This window comes from Cyprinodon tularosa, unplaced genomic scaffold (assembly GCF_016077235.1).
Source record: "Cyprinodon tularosa strain WSP-4 unplaced genomic scaffold, ASM1607723v1 ctg298, whole genome shotgun sequence".
Lineage (NCBI taxonomy): Eukaryota > Metazoa > Chordata > Actinopteri > Cyprinodontiformes > Cyprinodontidae > Cyprinodon > Cyprinodon tularosa.
This window is the reverse complement of record NW_024039005.1, coordinates 930,344-948,185: the sequence shown is the minus strand read 5'-3', so window position 1 is coordinate 948,185 and position 17,842 is coordinate 930,344. Positions and strand designations below refer to the sequence as shown.

The 17,842-nt window shown below is 37.3% G+C and overlaps 1 protein-coding gene across 1 annotated transcript in view; it reads right to left on the bottom strand.

The window, feature by feature from the left end:
* sergef (secretion regulating guanine nucleotide exchange factor) overlaps positions 1-17,842 on the bottom strand; it is a 30,046-nt gene that overhangs the window by 2,702 nt on the left and 9,502 nt on the right. The window contains exons 5-10 of the mRNA XM_038291261.1: positions 17,292-17,352; positions 17,070-17,183; positions 16,910-16,972; positions 15,340-15,498; positions 10,393-10,550; positions 7,926-7,962 (exon numbers count right to left, since the gene is read on the bottom strand). Coding sequence (XP_038147189.1) covers positions 7,926-7,962; positions 10,393-10,550; positions 15,340-15,498; positions 16,910-16,972; positions 17,070-17,183; positions 17,292-17,352 — 592 coding nt within the window. The remainder of the gene's footprint in view (positions 1-7,925; positions 7,963-10,392; positions 10,551-15,339; positions 15,499-16,909; positions 16,973-17,069; positions 17,184-17,291; positions 17,353-17,842) is intronic.

Below are 17,842 nucleotides of genomic sequence, written 5' to 3'. Positions count from 1 at the left end.
AATGAAACGGTGCCCAGCTTGAAAGAGCTCCTGTGTGTCGCTGAATGTGAGCATTGATGACTGAAAGACATCTTCTGCCTCCATTTATCTGTTTACTACAGTCTGTTGGATTCATGTTAATCTGGATTTAACAGGAAAGAAGGAATATAAAAAAAAAAAAAAAAAGTCTAATCAAACAAAACTTTCAGTACCTCTGTGGACCCCTAGGCGTCACGGACGCCCTGTTGAAGACCTCCGCTCTACACGCCACGCTGAACTTCATCCAGTACAGAGCAGAACTTTCTCACATCATGGACGCTCATAATGCGCTCTATAGGTTGTTAATACTTATTTTATTTTTTACACTGACAGCTGGTTACTTGGAGGCTTGCAGCAACACCAACCGTTTGCAGGTCTTCTCTGTAAAGGAACCTTGTAGTCGCATTTCTTCTTATTGTCGTTACAATATTTGGCGCCGTTTGTAAAGGGAAGCAGTCAAAATTTAGGAGCAATATTTATGGTTAATTAGCATGTTTTAAGAGAAAAATAAGGGGGTTATATTTTTATTATTATGTCATTCATTAATTTATAAAAATCTAGATATTCAGTTTGGAGCTAAATATTTAGTTTGCAAATTACATATTTAGTTTGTTAAATATATATTTAGCGGCGCCGCATATTACATCGTCACAAGTACAGAGCAATGAAAATCATTCTCTGCATTTAACCCCTCCCCTTGGGGAGCAGTGGGGGATTAAGGGTCTTGCTCAGGGACCCACAGTGGCAATCTGTGGGAGTGGGGCTCGAACTCAGAACCTCTGGATTCCAAGCTCTATGCCCTAACTGATAGACCACCACTCCCCTATATGTCTGTGATCCTCTGTGATATTTTTATTCATGCGGATGTTAAAAAACAAAAAAAAAAAGAGGTCAGTGTTAAAAATTTAATCTGAATGATTTTGCAGCAAAGACATTTTTTATTACTTGCTGGATGCTTTGAAAAGTAGGAGAGATTTTTGAAGCATGTGGAAAACAGTGGCATTCCAAATAAATCAAAGCATCATTGGAAAAGTTGTTTACCAAAAGGAATTAGAATCCAAAAAAATCAGATCTATTCATTATCTATTGATTAATTACGTGCAGCAATATGTTTCAGCCATTTATTTCTGCTAAGGTTGATTACAGCTTAATGTGAAAGAAAAGGCTGTTTCTAAGACAAAATTGAACATAACTTTGGTTAAAAAAAAGGGAGTTTTGAAAGATTTATGTTACGTAATATTAGAGACAATCAGATGATATTTAATTGATATCCAACAGACAGTGAAACGCCATAAAGAGCCATCAATAAAAAAGCTGGCTGCGCCGTTTCCATGTGGAGTCATTGTTTGATGGAAGGAAAGATTGGAGCACAAGGAAAAAAGATAAGCGTTATCAGTCTTATGAGGACGGCCAAGCCAAGTCTATCCAAGAGTTTGGGGAAGATTCACAAGTTAAAGACTGAAACCGCAGTCAGAGCTTCAGAAGCCTCACACTCAGAGCCGTATCCAGGACATGGATTACATCCGTCGCATTTCTTCTCATAAGTCAGTCCTCAAAAGTCTGTCACATCCAAATTACAAACTTCTGAAAGTTCTTTAAATGTGAAATGATTCCATCCTGTTCAATAAATAAGTGTTTTTAATTCAGAGTCATTTTCATGTGAATGTGCTTTACTGGAGGCATCCATGTTTGTCAAAGAACACTACTGCCACCTACTGGTTAGTGACGTCACGGTGCGGTATCGGCTGTTGATCAAGTCCCAGTGCTGTATCTGGTGTTTGTCACAACGCGCTATTATCCAAGTCATCTTGAAAACATTCTTCTTCCAAATGTTGGCTACATATTACGGGTTTTTTCTCTGGCCAGAAGTTCGATGGCAAATCCTCCCTCTTCAAGTTGGCGATCCAACGACCAACCCGTCCGTGGAGGATCAGGAATCAGAAAGGTGGAATAACTCTTTTTTCACTTTTACCCGATGTATTCCAGCATCCAGCTGCCATGCACGTGGGCATTGTCAGTTTCACTATAGCTCTGGTGAATTTCAATGGTGAAGTCCTCTGGAAATCTTCAATAATTGTTGTTGATTGCAGATGTGTCTAGTAGTTCCCATTGATTTAGCTTGGAAAGCTGGGAGAATTGTAGCCTGGTGAGACCATCCTGATCTCGCAAGCTTTCAAGATTTCACTCGCTAATCAGTCTGGAGACTCTCCGTTAGGGTTGTCAAAAGTATCGAAACTCAAAAAAGTATCGATACTGAAATGTTGTATCCGGATACAATACTCGTTTTTAAAAGTGCCACCACCAGTGGCACCTAAGCAGTCATTCATCTAAAGTGCAGAATAGACTTTTTTCTGTAACAGGTGCAGCTGCTGAGAATAATTTTTGTTTCTTAACCGGTTTGGCTAGTGTCATTGTTATGTGTGCAAAGCATAGCCAAGGAAGGAACACTTCATTTTAATTTTATAAGTTTTTTATCAAGCTTGCATAATATTATGCACAGCATACAACCTTTATTGTGTTTATTTATTGTATTTTATTTATTAATGAAAATACTTCTGTTGAATTTTGGAGTCTTTGTTTTTATCCTTGTGGTATCGAAAATGGTATCGAGTATCGAATATTTTCCTTAGTATCGGTATCGAGTTGAAAAGTTTAGTATCGTGACAACCCTACTCTCCGTTAAAGAAAATTTGGAGCCGTTCACCAAACGAACGTCCAATCAGCGTTGGCTTTGCGGCGGGTTGAGGTGTGACGCAACGAGAAGCGCGACAGTTCAGTCTAAAGAACATGGCGGCTTCAGCCGATGAAACTAGCGTTAGCGTGGCTATCGAGCAAGTTTTATGGGAATTACAGAGTATTTCTTCACTGAAAGAAGAGCAAAACACTGCTCTGGAGGCTTTTCTCAGAGGAAAAGATGTTTTTGCTCTTCTCCCGACTGGTTTCAGCAAGAGTAGCCTGGCTTGTGGTTGTGTTTTTGTCGTCGCTCTGTTAGTACGTCATATGCTTCGTTGATCTGATTGGTTTATTTGGCCCGTCTATCACCAACATAGGCCAATCAGCTAACCAGTATTTTCGCCCCTTCCCAAAATTACTTAAACGGAAGGTTTCCAGATGGATATGCGGAGCAAATCCATCTGGCGGAGTCAGGTTAGGAGAATGGCGCTAGGCTTACCGCACCGTGACGTCACTGCCGGAAGATGGCAGGAGGGAGGGGTTACTATATTTGGGCAAAAATGGCCGCTCCCAGATTCAGTATTTTTTTACTGGCTAATGCTAAATTCATTAAATCACCACTAATGTGTTAGTTTTAGGTATAAATAACGATCCATTGATTATTCCTCGCTGACTGGACTTTTCCTTTAAAGAGAAAAACACCTGGACGGCGGATTGTTGGTCCAAAAACCTCTTTTCAAATGAAAGTAAATGCTTCACTTGGACATCAATGCTTCATTTTAAAGGACTAACTACAGGAGGAGGTTTGTGATTGTTTACATTCACATATGTAGACTAAAGGAAATTGCTCTCATATAATTTACCTGTTAATGTGTGTGTGGTTAATATAGCTCCTGTTAGGCTTGTTTGGCTAACTGCCTCTGTCACTGATATCATCTGTCTATGCTGTAATTACTTCTTGATGAAAGGCCATAAAGCAAAGAGCTGACCGCAAAAAAATCCCAGCTGCTTCGCCAGGATTCATTTTTCACACTGCTGTTTGACTCTACTGTATTAGATAGGACTTACTGTTTTTTCTTTTTTTTTACTATAATAGGTAGGAATGTCTGAAAAAGGTTCTGCTCTCATTTGTGTCCACATTACCCTTTATGTAGTCATGTCAGTTCAGCAGAGACGTCTCATGTTTCACCCACAGAACCCAATAAAGCTCTTTTCTGACATGAGATACGTAACATTAATGGCTTCGCAAATCTAGTAAAGTGTTGGCTTTCAGTCATTCAGACTTAAAATGGTATTTACAGAGGCAACAAATCATTCTGATCTTCACAGTGTCTGTGAGAGAACTCACTAGCTGGGACACACAAAGAAAAAAGAGGGTCCCTGATGAGATGCAGATAATAAAAATAGAGTTTGACATGTGAAGGATTTTCTAAAAGACGTTGCAAACATCCCAAGAAATCGACATTAACAGAGAAATTCAAACAAAAAGTCCATAAATGAAGAAAAGAGCTGGGTGTAAGCGCTGAAGACGTCAACTAAAATTCATTCAATACTTTTATTATGTTTTATTATGTCCAACTGTTAAAAAAAAAAAAAAAAACTGTTTTCAACTTTTTAAGCTCCTGCATTCTTTCTATGGAGGATAAAAAGTGCCAAAATTAAATAAATAAATACAGCATTAAATAAATAATTAAATGTGTCAATAATTAATTAAATGTGGAATTAAATAAATAAATGTGTCATTCATTAATTAAAACCACGTCACTAATATAAAGTGCCACATTTAAATAAATAAATACAGCGATAAACAATTAATTAAATGTGTAATTCATTAGATAAATAAGGAATTAAATATATAAATGTGTCATTAATTTAATAAAATACGTCTTCATTTTATTAAAAAAATATATATAATTATTTCAGTGTGCATTCACCCATCAAAGTTAGGGGGCGGAGTTAACACGAATCGAGTCGCCACCTACTGTATCAGAGTATGTTCACAACCTGTGGATCACAGTCTCTGTAATCGATTTGCTTCGCCTTAATGTGCAGGGTGACCAATCAGGTGTTAGATAACCGCCCCCTAACTTTGATGGGTGAGTTTGACAGATTCTTTTAATGGTTTCAATGCACGGCGACACAGGACCATGAAATAATTAAATGCACACTGAAATAATTATATATATTTTTTTAATAAAATGAAGACGTATTTTATTAAATTAATTACACATTTATATATTTAATTCCTTATTTATTTAATGAATTACACATTTAATTCATATTATTTATTTAATTGTGGCCCTTTATATAAGTGACGTGGTTTTAATTAATGAATGACACATTTATTTATTTAATTCCACATTTAATTAATTATTGACACATTTAATTATTTATTTAATGCTGTATTTATTTATTTAATTTTGGCACTTTTTATCCTCCATATCTTTCATGATGTTGATCCTTTGCTCTTTATAAAGATATTTCATTATAATTAAGTCTAGTCTTTTACTTTAGAGTGGATATTCTTCTTGACTGGGTTTTTTTGGTCTCACTGAAACATCCACCTTATTTTATAATTACATTCTAAAAGCATCTTCATGTAATTATTCTTCTGGCTTGCTGGTACCATCTTATTATGGATGGTTTACATGTGCAAGATGTTAAAGCTCTGGATTACGGCCCTGGATCTCCTGACTTGAACATGTATAAGAAGTTTATAGGTCTGTAACGAAATAGTTTAACTAAACTAATACATCAGGAGGTGGTTCAGTCAGGTCTGACTGGGGCAGGTTTGCTTTCCAGCTATGGAAGGACTTTAGTGACTTCTTCTGCTTCCTCTCTGCAGGCGCTCCATGCGTCTTTGGACTTAATGGTTTTGATTTCCATGCATGCATTTCTTCAATTATTGCCGACATTCGCTGTAGATTTCATCTCAGTAATTAGAAAGATACTTACTGTGAAAAACATTTGAACATTTACAATTCTTATTTCTCCTGATGTGACAGAGGAAAGGTTCAGTGAAAAAATATTTCTCTGTGATGTATGACGCAGAGGAGGAGGCGACTATGCAGCAAATCATTTGCTTCTTACCAAGATAAAAAAAGAATATAACTTGGATTTAGAACTGAATGAAAACTAAATTGTTGATATAAATGAGTATGATGAGACAGGCAAGTAGGTCGATGAAATTATGGCTCCAGGTTCAGCAGCATTACGACATCTATAGGATCTCCTATTAACGAAGTTTGAAGTTATTATAAATTTTTATAAAAAGGAACCTTTTTAACTGCGGTAAAATGTATTTATATATTTATTAGCATGAATATATGAATTGGCATGAAACAAAAGTCAGTTCAGTGTAGCTATAGGCTTCCTGAAAGTTATTTTGCTGAAAGAGATGCAATTTAAACACGGCTAATTTGGTTCAAATATTGCATCAAATGAGAAAAACCTCAGGGGGATCTTTCAGACATCTGCTATCAAAATGGAAAGCAGCAGGTCTCTGGAAGGAGCCATTTATCCTTTTTTTCTGTATTTATGTCCACCAGGGGGTGCATTTCCTTTTGTGCTTTGATTATGTTGAAAGGGGGATGAGGTTATTTAAGGTCAAGTGTCATTCACGTTAAGGTGTTGATAAATGAGAACAGGCAAAAGCATTTCTATTGTACTTTGTTAGAAGTTATGTTGGTTTATTTTTTCTGAATGGAAATGAAAATGCAATGGACCCAGGAAAATAAATGGCTTTAATCATATCTCCAATGAAGAGCTGAATATTCTTGATTGAGCACATTAAAAGGCCAAAGCCTACAAGGGGAGAAAGCAACGAGTAGCTAAAATGTACGTTTTTAGCCGCTACAGACTCCTTTACTGCTTAGATGTTGCGACAATAAAGTTTCTCCATTAATATTTCAAGCAAAGTTGTGGAAAGTGTTTTACAAAATAAAACAATCAGAAAAGAGAATGATACGGTGGCCCTGAAGTGCAAACTGCAACTACAAATCTAAAAGCGCAACTACATTAAGCAAAGCACAACTACATAAAGCAAAGCTCTACTACATTAAGGAAATCGCAAGTACATTAACCTACCGGAAAAGGTAGGTACCAGTGGGAAACATGAGACATCGCTGATTGGACGACGGCGCCGTTTGACCCTTGAACCGGAAGTCATTCTGCCTGCTGCGGCTTTTGAAAACATGGATATTGTCGGCGCCCCAAACATAGCTGCCGTTATCCAGGAACATTTTGAATCAGGACATACGTACAAGGTTATACTGGATATGCTCAAGACTAATCACGAAATTTCAGTTAGTTTGCGTACACTGAAGACACACTTAAAAGAAGCTGGACTGTTCAGACGACGCAACTTCCGGTTCAAGGGTCAAACGGCGCCGTCGTCCAATCAGGGATGTCTCATGTTTCCCACTGGTACCTACCTTTTCCAGTAGGTTAATGTAATTGTGTTTTCCTTAATGTAGTTGCGCTTTGCTTTATGTAGTTGCGATTTCCTTAATGTAGTTGCGCTTTGCTTTATGTAGTTGCGATTTCCTTAATGTAGTTGCGCTTTGTTTTATGTAGTTGCGATTTCCTTAATGTAGTTGCGTTTTGCTTTATGTAGTTGCGATTTCCTTAATGTATTTGCGATTTCCTTAATGTAGTTGCGCTTTGCTTTATGTAGTTGCGATTTCCTTAATGTAGTTGCGCTTTGCTTTATGTAGTTGCGATTTCCTTAATGTAGTTGCGATTTCCTCAATGTAGTTGCGCTTTGCTTTATGTAGTTGCGATTTCCTTAATGTAGTTGCTCTTTGTTTTATGTAGTTGCGATTTCCTTAATGTAGTTGCGCTTTGTTTTATGTAGTTGCGATTTCCTTAATGTAGTTGCGTTTTGCTTTATGTAGTTGCGATTTCCTTAATGTAGTTGCGATTTCCTTAATGTAGTTGCGCTTTGCTTTATGTAGTTGCGATTTCCTTAATGTAGTTGCGCTTTGCTTTATGTAGTTGCGATTTCCTTAATGTAGTTGCGATTTCCTCAATGTAGTTGCGCTTTGCTTTATGTAGTTGCGATTTCCTTAATGTAGTTGCTCTTTGTTTTATGTAGTTGCGATTTCCTTAATGTAGTTGCGCTTTGCTTTATGTAGTTGCGATTTCCTTAATGTATTTGTGCTTTTAGATTTGTAGTTGCAGTTTGCACTTCAGGGCCACCGTAGCATGACCTTTTTTAATGAGAAAACACTCACCTACGATAGCAAGATTGTGCTCAGATCCACAGGCAATCTGCAAAAGAAGAAACCAACAAAACGATGTAAAATTTACACTATATATGCAGATAATAGCACCTAGCCGCTCTTTGTCATGCCAGCAGTTATTTAGCAGACATATTTGGCAGAAAGTGAGAATAATGTCGTCAAAGTGAGTTGGACAAGGGCCAAATTATAATGTTTACCTAACTGATCATAACACCTGCAAAAACTGAATCTATAGTGGGGTGTTCAGATCTTGACTTGTGTTGGGAGACAGAAATCAGTTCTATTTAGACCTCAACCTTCAGGATTACACAATATTAGGCATCTACCATGAACATCTTGGCTTCAGGTGGCAGAGACATGGTTCCACACATAGATTTATGCTCTTTTCTACTCTACATATTAATAACTACCTGCTTAATTTACAGCGTTATCAGTTTTATTCGATTTTAAATCTCAACGCTGAACCTGGCTTTGTATATTTAGGGAGGTAAACAGCATCTGGACTGACTGGCACCAACTGTTTTATCATCTGCAGCTCTTGTAATGCTCAAAGACTGCTAAATTATTTAAAACTCAGGTCCTGACATTTGTAACTTTTTCAGTTTTAGATTAAGATTCAAACAATTAACTGTGTAATTAACATTAGATTATTGATGATACCTTAATTCCCTGAGTTTTAGAGCGTAGACACCAACTCTAAAACTTGGAGAACAACCCATTAAGAGTGGTAATTATGCTAAAAATGTGCAAATAATATACACCATTTATTTTAAGATAAAAAAATTTATGTTTTTTCTTAAATTATGCTCAATCAAGACGTTCTTAAGTTTAATAATTTATGCTTTTTCTGGTTGCAAAATGAATAAACAATTTTGACCATCAGACTGATGATATATTTGCAAGAAATAAATCGTCAACAGTATAATTGATTAGTGAAGTAATCTTTATTTGCAGAAATATGCAATAGCTGGCAGGTTTTTATTTTGACCAGATCGTGTTGAAGGACCACAGATCCAGTTCCAGCTTTCGTTAAAGTTGTCTGTTGTCAATAAAGTGAAAATAACTTTTTTTGTTGTTGCTTTTAAAACCCGCTTACACTCGGCCAGGAAATAAAAACTACAATGTTTTAGAGTAAATTGATCAAATTGAACTGTGATGTGGAAAATCAATGATACAAGCCGTTCAAATAGAAATTAATGCAAAACTCTGCATCCGTTAAACTGCAAAGGTTTTGTCCCAAAAAAGTAAAAAAAAAAACATAACAAAGTAAAGTCAGTTGTGCATCATTTCATGGGCATTACGCTGCCGTGTGTTATGCATAAGTTAGGCTGTCATTGGACAGAAGTTGTGGACTCGTTATGAAAACTCTGTATACGCCCCAACTTGAAAAAATCCATAGAAAGTTCAGCGTCTGCCAGCGTTCTAGGAGATCCTGGGATGTCGGGCAGAGGCTGGATAAATCAGCAAGGTGTGACAGGACCCTTAGTTTCCAAATAGTTTTGTGCTTTATAATGTGAAGGTAAAGATTTTTTTTTTTTCAACTCTCAGAAATATGATGGGAAAAGTGTTAATCATGATGACAGTTCATAAATACCCAGCAGCAGCATCCAGAACTTTGCAGATGTAACAGTTTTTTCTCCTCCATGTTCACAATGACTGACATAAAGGAAATGTGTTAAAGAAATTTACATCTCAATGAGTTTCTAATGCAGCGTTGCCCACGCTGTCCTGTGTTTCTATCAGAGCTGAACTGCAATAATAAAACACTGTTTTAAGCTGAAGACGACCTCAAGGAAAACAAAAAAATATATATAAATGCATATTAATCCTTGAGTCGCTGATAATTTGCTGCTTATTCTTCCCTCGTTTTTCAATTACTTAAAAATCATGATTATCTTTGCAGTTCATTGGATCTTTAAAGGCTTCAAATATGGAGGCGGGACAAGCAGATTAACCAACTGCTCTACTAATTCATCTGGCTTTTCATGAAGCACTTAGACACTCAGAGATGATTCCTGTTGGACACGCCTCATTGCAGCTGAGCTGCTCTGTACTCAGCGGCGAACGATCCAGTACTTGCCCTTGTCCGTCTGACACCAACCTTACTGACAAAGCGCCGCTTCCATACAGCACCCGTTCAGGCTGCAGGTTAAGTGCCCCCCCCCAAAACCACACAATGAATTACTCTTATGATAGAGATGTCCGCCTTATGGAAGCAGATGTCTTCCTCATGCATAAATAACATCCTTTTTTCTGTAGGCAGAAAATCACGATGAAGTTTGAAACCATCAGCCAGGGTTTTATCTGTGGTTAGCTGCTGCCTCCTGCTGGACTACTGACAGTATATCTAACCATCTAACCTACACAGACCTTCAGCGATAAAAACTTAGATTTAGATGAATGATTGCTGAAAAGGCAATCACCCCCAAAGATGAAGGGCTTTGACACTGCATGCTACCTGTGTTGCTCCATTAAGGGATGTAACTTCCACTGGGAGGCAATCCTTCCTGTTTCCCTCAGCTTCAGGACCAGGCTTCTCTGCATTCTGGTTGACTGAGGGCGGTCGACCAAGCTGCCCGTAATCTCCTCTACCCCATGTCAGTACTCTCCCATTCTCTGAAAGAAAATTGGAGCAAATAGTCATTTTTGGACATAGATATCAACTATCAATCTCAACAGTACTGAATAATTAAAATAACAGAACAAAACTTAATTGTCTGAAATGTAAACTAATTAGACCCTCCCCTTACTGTCATGTCTTTAGAATCAGTCTGAAATATTAATGCTTAAATAAGTAGAAAATCTCCTGAAAGGGACAGTAGGTCTGCTGCTGCTGATGGAGTCTATGTTCATTCATGGAGTCGCTTCTAGTTTAACGTACAGTTTGTTCTCTAAGATCACGATAAAGTGCCCAAAAAACAAAATGTCACCTTTTCTTATTAAAAAAAGATTTTATGAGGCAAAATATTTATATCGAGTAGTAAAATCAAATATTAATACCACACACTATGTCATACAATATGATACAACGGGGGTCGGCAACCCGCGGCTCTTTAGCGCCCCCTGCCAGATCGCGCTTATTCAAAGCAAACAAAATGGAAAAAGATGGATTTTTGTTTCTTTTAACTACGGAAGAGGATTAGGGCCAGTGGGAAAAAAAAAAGTTAACTGATTTTTAAATTTTATTTCAGTTTAGTATGAGAAAAAAAGTCAATTTCTGACTTTAATCTCAGAATTCTGACCTTAATCTCAGAATTCTGGCTTTAATTTCAGAATTCTGACTTTTTTCTCAGAATTCTGACCTTAATCTCAGAATTCTGACTTTTTTCTCAGAATTCTGACTTTTTTCTCAGAATTCTGACCTTAATCTCAGAATTCTGACTTTTTTCTCAGAATTCTGACCTTAATATCAGAATTCTGACTTTTTTCTCAGAATTCTGACTTTTTTCTCAGAATTCTGACGTTAATCTCAGAATTCTGGCTTTAATCTCAGAATTCTGACTTTTTTCTCAGAATTCTGACCTTAATCTCAGAATTCTGACTTTTTTCTCAGAATTCTGACTTTTTTCTCAGAATTCTGACCTTAATCTCAGAATTCTGACTTTTTTCTCAGAATTCTGACTTTAATCTCAGAATTCTGACTTTTTTTCCTCAGAATTCTGACTTTAATCTCAGAATTCTGACCTTAATCTCAGAATTCTGGCTTTAATCTCAGAATTCTGACCTTAATCTCAGAATTCTGACTTTTTTCTCAGAATTCTGACTTTTTTCTCAGAATTCTGACCTTAATCTCAGAATTCTGACTTTTTTCTCAGAATTCTGACCTTAATCTCAGAATTCTGACTTTTTTCTCAGAATTCTGACTTTTTTCTCAGAATTCTGACGTTAATCTCAGAATTCTGGCTTTAATCTCAGAATTCTGACTTTTTTCTCAGAATTCTGACCTTAATCTCAGAATTCTGACTTTTTTCTCAGAATTCTGACTTTTTTCTCAGAATTCTGACCTTAATCTCAGAATTCTGACTTTTTTCTCAGAATTCTGACTTTAATCTCAGAATTCTGACTTTTTTTCCTCAGAATTCTGACTTTCTTCTCAGAATTCTGACCTTAATCTCAGAATTCTGGCTTTAATCTCAGAATTCTGACCTTAATCTCAGAATTCTGGCTTTTTTCTCAGAATTCTGACTTTAATCTCAGAATTCTGACTTTTTTTCCTCAGAATTCTGACTTTCTTAGAATTCTGGCTTTAATTTCAGAATTCTGACTTTTTTCTCAGAATTCTGACCTTAATCTCAGAATTCTGACTTTTTTCTCAGAATTCTGACTTTTTTCTCAGAATTCTGACTTTAATCTCAGAATTCTGGCTTTAATCTCAGAATTCTGACCTTAATCTCAGAATTCTGGCTTTAATCTCAGAATTCTGACTTTAATCTCAGAATTCTGACTTTTTTCTCAGAATTCTGACTTTTTTCTCAGAATTCTGACGTTAATCTCAGAATTCTGGCTTTAATCTCAGAATTCTGACTTTTTTCTCAGAATTCTGACCTTAATCTCAGAATTCTGACTTTTTTCTCAGAATTCTGACTTTTTTCTCAGAATTCTGACCTTAATCTCAGAATTCTGACTTTTTTCTCAGAATTCTGACTTTAATCTCAGAATTCTGACTTTTTTTCCTCAGAATTCTGACTTTCTTCTCAGAATTCTGACCTTAATCTCAGAATTCTGGCTTTAATCTCAGAATTCTGACCTTAATCTCAGAATTCTGACTTTTTTCTCAGAATTCTGACTTTAATCTCAGAATTCTGACTTTTTTTCCTCAGAATTCTGACTTTCTTAGAATTCTGGCTTTAATTTCAGAATTCTGACTTTTTTCTCAGAATTCTGACCTTAATCTCAGAATTCTGACTTTTTTCTCAGAATTCTGACTTTTTTCTCAGAATTCTGACTTTAATCTCAGAATTCTGGCTTTAATCTCAGAATTCTGACCTTAATCTCAGAATTCTGGCTTTAATCTCAGAATTCTGACTTTAATCTCAGAATTCTGACTTTTTTCTCAGAATTCTGACTTTTTTCTCAGAATTCTGACGTTAATCTCAGAATTCTGGCTTTAATCTCAGAATTCTGACTTTTTTCTCAGAATTCTGACCTTAATCTCAGAATTCTGACTTTTTTCTCAGAATTCTGACTTTTTTCTCAGAATTCTGACCTTAATCTCAGAATTCTGACTTTTTTCTCAGAATTCTGACTTTAATCTCAGAATTCTGACTTTTTTTCCTCAGAATTCTGACTTTCTTCTCAGAATTCTGACCTTAATCTCAGAATTCTGGCTTTAATCTCAGAATTCTGACTTTAATCTCAGAATTCTGACTTTTTTTCCTCAGAATTCTGACTTTCTTCTCAGAATTCTGACCTTAATCTCAGAATTCTGGCTTTAATCTCAGAATTCTGACCTTAATCTCAGAATTCTGACTTTTTTCTCAGAATTCTGACTTTAATCTCAGAATTCTGACTTTTTTTCCTCAGAATTCTGACTTTCTTAGAATTCTGGCTTTAATTTCAGAATTCTGACTTTTTTCTCAGAATTCTGACCTTAATCTCAGAATTCTGACTTTTTTCTCAGTATTCTGAGATTAAAGTCAGAATTCTGACTTTAATCTCAGAATTCTGACTTTAATCTCAGAATTCTGAACTTAATCTCAGAATTCTGACTTTAATCTCAGAATTCTGACTTTAATCTCAGAATTCTGACCTTAATCTCAGAATTCTGACCTTAATCTCAGAATTCTGACTTTAATCTCAGAATTCTGGCTTTAATCTCAGAATTCTGACTTTTTTCTCAGAATTCTGACTTTAATCTCAGAATTCTGACTTTAATCTCAGAATTCTGACTTTAATCTCAGAATTCTGACTTTAATCTTTAATCTTTTTCCCATGTTAAACTGAAATAAAATGTAAAAATCAGTTAACTTTTTTTTTCAGTGGCCCTAATCCTCTTCCGTATTTAATATAGTGTGTGGGAGGACAAACAAATCTTTATATTTTCCATTGCTGTAAAAATGTGTATAATAATAAATTTAATCAATAAATACAAACATTTCTATTAAAAAATAGCTTTTTTAGGATAATTATCATTGATGATGTGTTAGTTTATTAAACATTAATATTAGCTGCCTGTTGTGTTTCAGAACTGATGTTTTCTCCACTACTTTCCCTAATCAGGCCAGTTCCTCGGTCGGCTTTATACAGATATAATCTTCATTCTGTGCGTGGCAAAGATTTGGGAATAGAATGAGAGCGGCGTCCTTTAGCTAAGAACAAAGTGTAATATTTTAATAAGGCTGGAGCCATGAATGTCTAATCATCTGCAAACGTGTGATGATGTAATGATGTGGAAAAACTGAGATGGAAATGTTTCTCTAACTGTTAATCGGCGCCACTTTCCGATAAGTGAGCCCAGTTGGTGAGCAGCCGCCTTCTGTAACTCTAAGCAACTTCTCTGGTATGAGTAAGATTACAATTTCTATCAGAATCTGTTATCATTTCTCCTGTTTATTTAAAACATATACATTATGAAGCGTTATTGGAAGAGTTTGTCCCAAGTGATATCTGTTCAGGAAAAACAACCGGAGAGAGAAAGCTTCAAGGTGTAAACACAGAAATGGTTAAACCCTCGAGAACTGGACTATTTGGAGATCAGAACAGAGGACATGTTTGGTTATAAACACTCTGAGAATAAAGGATGAAGTTTCATAGTTTATAAATGATTTGCAGCAGCTGGATCCAGTCAGCTATCAATTATAGCTTCTCCTCACAATACATGTACAGTTATGCTGCCTTCACACCAAAAGCAAAAGTCTATGGGTTACGGCGTCGCAGGGTCCAGAGGCGCATCCGAGCGTTCTGACATCGGAGCATCTGACGCTGGAGTTCAATAAATTGATTGCTGCTGGACACCGAAGCATCAACCAATCAGAAAAGGACTCTAGGTATGAAGTATTCCTAGCTGAATGCCTGACTGAAATGGTTCCTCACCTACAACATGTCAGTGACTCAAAACATCCCAATGAATCCACCTGGGACTGGCTGAGAATTAGAAATGGAAAAGTCACAGAAAAAGTCCAAGTCAAGATCTATTTGGGCAAACCTTTACTAACAACTAGGTGGGGGGGGGGGGGGGGGGGGATCTTAAGTTCTTACCAAGATAAAAAAAAAATTACTCATAAATGTTTTTTTATGCCATTTTACCTGCCATTTTTTTTATACAAAGAGAACATAAATGACATGACTTTGGTTTGTAAAGTAAATATTTAAGAGTGTCCTATTTATTTCCACATGACTATAGTTTGAACATAGCAGGACGGTGAGCTATTCTCAGCCGTAAACCTTTGCAGCTCAACCTTTGTACCTGTTTGAGCAACGACGTGTGTCCAGCCACTGCAAACATTAATAACTCTCTCTCCCTTCAGCAGAGATGGATTCAGCAGACCGGGGGAGGGCAGGAAGGGCTGAGCTGTAGCCAGCTGACCGTGTTTATTGCTTCCCCACAGGAATAATTCACCTTCTTCTGTAAAAAAAACAAAAGGCAGAGCAGCAACTGAGTCATTGGTCTACGAACTCCAGGATGTGAAGTTAGGCTAAGCAGAGAGAAACATGAACAAGGCTAAAATCTCAGGCTCTGCACCCACTGAGGGGGGTGAAGAGCCATGGTTTATCAGCATTATCAATGAACATTTTGTTTCCTTTTACATATCACTAAAATTAACAAGGTACCTTTTTATGCACATAGAAGGCATTGGTAGAATGTCTTTTTGTTTTTAAAGACCAATCAGACCTGCTAAACAGACCTTCCCCAGATGCTTGCAGCAGTTCCATTTAGGGAAGACTGAGCAGTATTTTTGATTTATGCCCCATATTGAAGCGTGGTCTGCACTATGTTATTCCACGCCACAATGCCAGAGGGCCAATCAGGAAATAGCTGTGGGTCTAGATACGGCCGAGGCGGTGAGGAATTGGGGGCAAGTTTGTGTGACAACGGAGGGACATGAGGGCCAAAAAGAGGGGGGATCCAGGTGGAAAAAGGGTCCCAGTAGTGAAGCTGCTCCATTTTCACCAGTGGTTTTCATACAAACAAAACAAACCGGTAAGGAACCAAACAGGAAATACACATAGTGTAGAGCGGATGTAGATTTTTCGTAAAAGTTTAAAAACAATCCACTGGACTTCTCAATTCAAAAGACATTTGAATGGAGAAAGCTTCCTGGAGGGGAAGCAAAACGTCTTCAAACCTTGGAAAACAAAGTCCAGTGGATTGTTTTTAAACTTTTTTGGAATACGTGTAGCGCATGTCCGCTGTTCTGCTGCGCTTATGTGCCTGGTGTATTTCCTCTTTAGGTACTTGAACCCTTTATCGGGCAAGTCGCCATTTGTGATCACGTGCTCACCTCTTAACCCTTACATATGGAGTCCCCCCCCATCCCTCTGAGTTCTAAAAGCGTAAGATCTATATCCAGCCTTTCAGCAAAGATCCTGCTTCGTGGCTTTAAATCTTATTTTGGCATTCGACCAATTAGATGAGCCCTTAAATGATTTATTACCTACTGTTAATTAAGTTGAAAAAAAGTTATCAGGTTAAGAAACAAAGGTAAGAAGCTACTTGGTCCCAATGGAATTTCCCATTGGTAACCTTTCCAGCACTAAGTTGCTAACTGGTTAGCAAGATGCTTCCAACAAACCGGCCACAACCAAACTTGCTTGTGAACCTTCCACCACAACAATCCTGCCCCCCTTGATAATCGACCAATCGCATTCACTTTATTCACTCGTGTAAAGTCGGGCACCATTCAGGAGAATTTGGAAATGCAACAGTCGGAAAAGCCGACTTTAAGGCCAGATGAGAGAATAGTGTCTCCTGCTTATTTAAGTTTATCATTGTTAGTCTGAGCTTTTCAGCACTAATGTTTTATTTATGGTCTTACCTGTTAAACACACACAGTGTGCTGAACCTGCTGTTACAAGGTGGGATTTCCTCTGGCTGAGACCTGCAGTGTGGCAGTTTGACATCTTTAAACTACCATTCAATCAAAGAAAAGATGCATTTTCTCTGCCACTGATGCATATCAGCTCTCTGTAGGTTACCTGGTACCAGACAGGGAACCTTGGAGTTCAGATGAGGTGGAACAGGATGGGGGCTGAGTGCTCGCTTAGCATGACTGTAAAGCCCGTTTCCCCACTGATAGACGGAGCCGGAGGCTGGAGGTTAAACAGAAAAGGAAGATTCATGGCCTCAATGTTTAATAGAACAATAAAACAGACCAAACTAAAACTAAACAATAAAACAGACCAGTGAAGCTACCGTACCGCAAACTGTGAGCGAGTGTCTGAGTCCTGCTGCTACGCTCACCACTGGCTCCTTTAGAGCCTGAAAACAAACAATCAATAATCAGATCAGAAGAGGAAGTGTGGAGAATTAACAACGATAGAATATGCAAAGAATATATATTACACCAAATTATATATTTTAAGACTTTATGGCTTAAAGCTAAAAATGAAAACCTAAAATTCTATTTCATAGAAAATAAAAAGATATTTAAGATATTTATGTAATGTTCCTTTTAGAGTCCATACAGTTATGAGGACGACTGCTGACTTGACAGGAGTTCAGCATTTAGGAGGAGGAGCTAAAGGAGGTACAGGAGCAACAGGAGGTACAGGAGCAACAGGAGGTACAAGAGCTACAGGAGCAACAGGAGGCACAGGAGGTAAAAAAGCTACAGGAGGTACAAGAGCTACAGGAGGTACAAGAGCTACAGGAGGTACAGGAGCAACAGGAGGTACAGGAGCACCTGGAGGAACAGGAGCAACAGGAGGAACAGAAGCAACAGGAGGAAAAGGAGGTACAGGAGCAACAG